The sequence below is a fragment of the Mus musculus genome, chromosome 15 (assembly GCF_000001635.26).
Source record: "Mus musculus strain C57BL/6J chromosome 15, GRCm38.p6 C57BL/6J".
Classification (NCBI taxonomy): domain Eukaryota; kingdom Metazoa; phylum Chordata; class Mammalia; order Rodentia; family Muridae; genus Mus; species Mus musculus.
In genome coordinates, this window is record NC_000081.6 from 28,023,737 (window position 1) to 28,029,751 (window position 6,015).

At 54.6% G+C, this 6,015-nt stretch overlaps 1 protein-coding gene across 6 annotated transcripts in view; it reads right to left on the minus strand.

Moving 5' to 3' along the window:
* The window catches only part of Trio (triple functional domain (PTPRF interacting)), a 295,200-nt gene extending 293,088 nt beyond the window's left edge, over positions 1-2,112 (minus strand). For 4 of the 6 annotated variants that reach the window (XR_001781509.2, XR_001781508.2, XM_006520051.4 and 1 more), the window contains exon 1: positions 1,604-1,781. Coding sequence is in view for 4 of the 6 variants with exons in the window: in XM_006520051.4 (XP_006520114.1) it covers positions 1,604-1,760 (157 nt within the window). In the remaining 2 variants the exon portion in view is untranslated. Of the gene's footprint in view, positions 1-588 lie in introns of all 6 variants that reach the window. The other 2 variants (NM_001081302.1, XM_006520053.4) reach the window with 2 other exon arrangements.
* Positions 2,113-6,015: the final 3,903 nt, after the last annotated feature.

Consider the following 6,015-nt stretch of genomic DNA (forward strand, 5'->3'; position numbering starts at 1 on the left):
CTGCACAAAACCATTTAGTCTGTGACAGGTGATGGAAAAAAAGAAAGAATGGTGGCTTTGGGCCATGCCTCCAGCCAGTCACACACTAAAAAATAAATAATACATTGTTAAAAACCGTTAAAGCTTTCATTTGAAGGAGTTCATGTCTTTCTAAACCTCAGCTTTCTACAAGGCCCTCACCGGAGAGGGAGAGCTGGAAAGAGCACACTAAACCCAAGTTGACACAGTCGAGACGGAACGTGTCACTTCTCTTCATAACCAATCGGTTAAGACGAATCAAAAATAACCCTGCCAGACAAAGATCAAGAAGACAGAACTAAACCAGGTGTCTAACGGCCCAGAAGTTATCTGCCTCGCCCAAGGCTGGTCGCTTCAATTGCTAGCTCCTAATGACCTGGACTGCGGCCCTGATCTCTTCCAGTTTGGGACCTGACTTTGAAAGAGGCCACTGAGACCCTGAGCTGTCAGCCTCCCGCGCTCACCCCGGTGCAGGCCGCTCACCAGACCCCGAGGCTCTCCGTCCTCCCGGAGGCGGGCAAACAGCCTCCCCGCGCCCTCCCTGGCCCGCCCGTCCGTCCGGATCCTGACCTGGGCCGCCCTCTCTGGCTCTCCAGCGCGGAGTCTGCATCCTCACTCCCAAGCCTGGCCGGCCAGGGACTGCTCTCCGAACTGCAGGCCCCCGGCCGCCGCTGCCCTCCGCCGCCTCCCGGACGCGCAAGCAAACCGGACTGCACGCAGGGACGCGCGGACGCGAGCCGGGCTCGCGCGGGATCTGGGCCGGGCCGGGCTTGGAGGAGGCGCCGTTACCGGGGTCCCCGGGACGCCCCGTCACGCCCCCTGCGCAGCACACCAGCGCCCCTCCCGCCCGCCGGGCTCCGGGCTAGCCTCCTCCTCGGCCACCTCCGGCTCGCCAGAGCGGACCCTAAACTGCCCCTCACTGCCTCCAGGTCCACGCCACCCACGCAGTGCCCGCCAGCCCTGGTCCCACGCCTCTCCCAAGGGCCACCACGGTCCCAGATGTCCTTCCCGGGCCTCCCCCAGAAACAATGGCTCGACCCGACCGCCGCCTCAGCTCGGCCACCGTCCTCGGTTCCTGGGCTGAGGTGCGATGGCTGCCCCGTTTCACAGAACCGTACACCAAGGCTGGATGACAGGCTAGAGCCCCGAGTCGGGACACTCGCTGATAATGGGGTTGGTGGTCCAGCTACCAGCGGCCCAAAAGCTATTACAGGGCAGAGCTGCTGTCCCCGGTCCCGGTGAGCTCGTCCTCCGGGACACCGGCCTCCGCCCACGCCGTCCCCGCCGCCGCCTCCTCGGCCCTCCAGCAAGAGACAAAGAGCCGGCGCCCCTACCCGCGGGGCCGTGGCCGCTGAAACGGGAGGCCGAGGGGTGTCTAGCCTGGCACGAGGGGCGAGCGCCGGGAAAGCGAGTGAAGGCGCCCGGGACGAGCCGCAGCACAAGGGCGGCGTGGGTAACCTGACACGCCGGCGTGGATCGCAGAGCCCCGATGCGGCGACAGGGACGAGAGCGCGCAGGGCTATACCGGGCCGGAGATCCGGGCGCGCCGGGCCGGCCGAGCGCGCGGGGCAACCGCGGTACTCACCGGATCGGAAGAAGGCCGCGATGTCGGCTAGGTCCTTGGCGGCCTCCTCGGCGCCCTCGCCGGCGCCGCCCCCGCAGCCGGAGCCCGCCGCGCTGGCCGCTGCCGCGGGGCCGGAGGACGCGGCCGGGGCGGTGGCACCGCCGCTGCTGCCGCTCATGGCTTCGGCGGCGGACGAGCCCGCCTCGGGCCCCGCGCCCCTAGCTCCGCGCACCCAGCCGCCTGCGCCTGGCCTGGCGGCGCCGAGCACCCAGCTGCCCGCGCCCGGCGCGCGGACGCACAGCCCCGGGGCGGCGGGCGGCGGCGGCTCGGCCCGAGGAGCGCGCCCACATAGACGAGGACACCGCCCGGGAGCCGCGAGCCTGGCGCGGAGCGGGCGCGCGGAGCCACGGCCTCGGCGTGGCCGGCCGGGGCACGGGCAGCGGCGCGGACACGCGAGGGCGGGGGCCGGGGCTGCGAAGCTCCGCGATCACGAACGCCGGCGGCAGCAGCGAGCCTCCATCTTGCTTTCCGACGGGGAAGGAAGGAGGGGGAGGGAGAAATCACGGCCGAGGGAGCCCGGGTGAAAGGAAAGGGAGAGCAGGGAAAGGAGAGGAAGGAAAAAGAGGGGCTTCGGGAATTTCCGGAGAGCTTCGTTAGCGGCCGGAGCGTGGGCTCGGCTGGTGGGCGGGGCCTTTTGTGGGCGGGTCCTGGAGGGGCGGAGCCGCGCCTGGGAGCCCGGAGGGCGAAATGGAGTGGCTGAGAGAGAACGTGGAGCGGGCCAGGTCTCCTCCTCCAGGGCTGCTCCAAACCTGGGAGGAGCAGGAACAAGTGTGACCGAGCCACACTGGCCTTCCAGGACGGGCACTGCGCCCCCTGCCAGGACTCTCGCGCCTGCACTGCAAGCGGTCCTAGCGCTGGAGCGTTTTCATTATTATTTATGTCACCCGCGGGGCCGAGCGACCAGGATATGGAGCTGGTGTGGCCTTCGCAGGCACAGCGCTGTCACTGGCATGTAGAAGGGGCGGGATAATTGTTGAATGAGCAGAGAGGCAGTGAAAACAGATTATCTGCTCTAGTCTACCGTCTCCTTGTATGTAAAAAGCAGGCGCGAGAGAGGGGGTGCTTGCGGGGAATCCCCATCTCCCAAGTGTGCTGGGTCCTCAGGCTACCCAGATGTAGTGGGAAGATGATGGAGGCAGGGGAGACCAGAGGAAAGGGACTTTTAAAGAAAATGTACGTTAAATCAGATGTGTGGAATATCAAATTCTGCTTTATGTCACGGCTGCAAGATGAGTGCAGTGAAGGAATGGGCGCCGGGTAATTGAGAATCACATGCAGGAGAAAACAGATCAACAAATTCCATCAAACTACACCCCGCACCTATGTTTAACGGGAGAACGATGATTAAGTGACCACCAGATCTTTTCCCCTTGGCAGTCTCAGACAAGCAAGGGAAAAGGGCTAGAAGGCTTGGTTTCGGTCAGGATGAAGTTTGAAGACACCCATAGGAATTTGTGTTCACCTTGCAATAGGTGTGTGTAAAGATCTACAGCTGTGTGCTTATATTTTGGACCGCATGATAGTACATATGCCTGTATTTTCTTGCTCTGTCAATTAATTGGCCCTGGAAACACCTAGCGTTTTGATGACTGTCTCTCTGCCTCTCATGTGTGCCTGCACGCACTATCGACATTTGTGTTTTGGGTCTGTGTTTATATGAATACAAGAGGTAGGTACCCAGTGTCTAACTCAGTCATCCACTTCTCACCTTAGTTTTTTTGGAGCAGAGTCTCTCACTGAATCTGGAGTTCCTTGGTTAGTTAGACAGTTGACTAGCAATACATAAAGATCCTCCCATCTCTGCCTCCCTAGTGCCCAAGCTGCAGTAAAAAGCTGGAATACCGAGGAACTGAATTCAGGTTCCCATGCTTGCAGAGTAAGTATTTTACCACAGATGGAGCGTTTCTATGGTTCTCAGATCTTGTTTTTAATACTTTCCTCCAATTAAAGGAATTCAGGCTCTTTGGGAAAATGGGTGATTCTGGTAGTGGGGCAGGAAGTATTTAACATGAGCACCCTGTTGTGCCAGAAGGTAAGGAAATGACTTCCCAAGGGGGGGGGGGGGAAGCAGCACAGAAAAAGATTACCCAGGACACAAAGGAAACAGTCGAAAGAGCTCTTCATGGCCCAAGCCAGAACAATTTCAGAAAGACAACATAGCACTGTTTGATTACAAGCAAAAAAAATAAATAAATATTTTTGAGTCCATACTGATGTAAAGGAATAAGCAAATGGGGTAGAAGTGACAAAGGCAGAAGTACAAGTAACTTAGGTAGAGATTGTCCCGAGTGAGACAGAGCAGAACTCCCCTCTCGCAGGGTACAGGCTGCACACTACCTTCCAAAGAGAACAAAACTGGTAAGGAACTTTCTAACAGAGAAACCATTACTCTGCCCCAGCCCGTTGATCAAGGTGAACTTAAGAATCAGTAAGTCACCTTGACACTGTGTTCTAGATATAATAAAAGTGGCAGTGTTCCTCCCTGTGCCTCCCCTCCAAAACTCCAAGCTCCAAATGAAGATAACAGCATCCTATGAATGAGGCACTTCCTATAAATTACCTCACCAGCACTCTCCCAGACTTTCAAGGTCAGCAAAAATAAGAAAAGGCAAACAGATAGTTGTAGAATGCTGCGAGAACCATGGGATGGTGTTAGAACTCAGTGCAGTGTGGTGGTTTGCTCGTGTTGTTTTGTTCTGTGACAGGTTTTCCATCCATGGCCCAAGCTGGCCTTGAACTCTCCATTCTCTTACATGGGCCTCCCAAGTACGTTTACTAGATGTGTAAGTACAAACAAATCAGTTGTGTGCCACCACATTTGGCTCAGTGTAGTGGTCTTGATGGGTCTCAAAAGAACTCCTGAGATTTAAACTGAGTAAATCTGAATAGCGTGTTGGGGTATTAGTCAATAACACCAAATCCATAGTAAGCGAGAAACTAGACCTGGGGTTCATGGGAGCTCTCTCCACAACTTCTTAGTAAATGTCTATCTCATTTTAAGATTAAAAAGTATATTTAAAGCTTACTTTTAATCAGATGAGCAGCCTCTTACAAAAGTAATTCAAGTCAGCAAGTCCACAATCTCACAGCTCTTCAACTCAGGTGTGTTGACGATGCTTCTCTTAATTCATATCGATAACTTCTTTCTCTCTTTACATAGCTCCCAGAGGCTTCCGAGTGAAAAATATAGATAACGTACCCGATCCTTGAACATGAAGAACCATGCTGGCATATCTGTTCCTGTAACCTGGACATCCTGCCTAGATGGTTGGCATTGTTGAGGCCAGATTGTAGACATTGCTGAGGCTACATTGTGGGCATTGCTGAGGCTGGTCCTTACTGTGTGCCTTACCCACTCATGGGAACTTGGGTCGGCTGGCAGCCATCAGGGGAAATACTCAGCTGCTCACTGTGGTGCTCAGTCCCAACCCAAACCCAGAGTCTTAGATCCTCAAGACCTCCTGACACAGGCTTTCTTAGAGGCTCACTTTAAGACTTAACGCTACCCATCTCTACCCGCAAACCCCATGAAACAATATTTATCCTTTTTGAACTCCAGTATTTTTTCATTTATTCTTCTTTGTCTATTAGCTTCGGTGTAGCCTTTCTATTCTTAAAGAGAATGGCTTTTAGTATCCAACAAACTTCTCTTTTTCAGTTCTCCCTCCCAGAGATTCTAAAAGCGTCTCTTAAAATTCAAAGCCAGTGCCAACATTTTTCTTTGTATCCTTCCCATAATAATTCCCACCTTGGGCTGGTATATAAAACTGTGGAGAGAAGTTTAAACGTTGAGGGAAAATGAAGATGTTTTGAATGAGAAGGATATATTAGATGGTCTCATGCTGACTGACAGCTTGTTGGTGCTGAACCTAGGAAGTGACAGATGGGGAAGGCTAACTCCCTTTGGAAGGTTCCTGGGTGGGTCAGATTCAGGGTTCTGGGAGATGGTCTTAAGAGAAATGCAAGGGAGTCACATTACTGCTCCGGGCCTTGGGGCTTGGAATGGGCAGGGAATGACTGGGGTGTATTTGGCAAGAAAAGATCTCTATTCTAGGAATAGAAATTCTGCCCAATTCTTCTATCTCAGGTACTCCGACCAAGAAAGGAATGAGAGAGAATTTTTGTGTGAGTATGGTACACACATGCAGGCTGTCCCTGACATCTGAGCATGTGCAGGGAGATCTAAACAGGGTTTCACGACAGCTGCTGTTGATCCTACCCAACCTTCAAAATCCGGCTCCAGTTTCATCTGCTTTCATGAAGCTCCTACATGACTCAAGTTGATCTCTCCCTGCTCTGAGTTGCCCATCAGTCATTTGGGTACTTAATCGTGTGCCACGTTCTATGATTTCCAAGATTCGTCTTCAACGTCT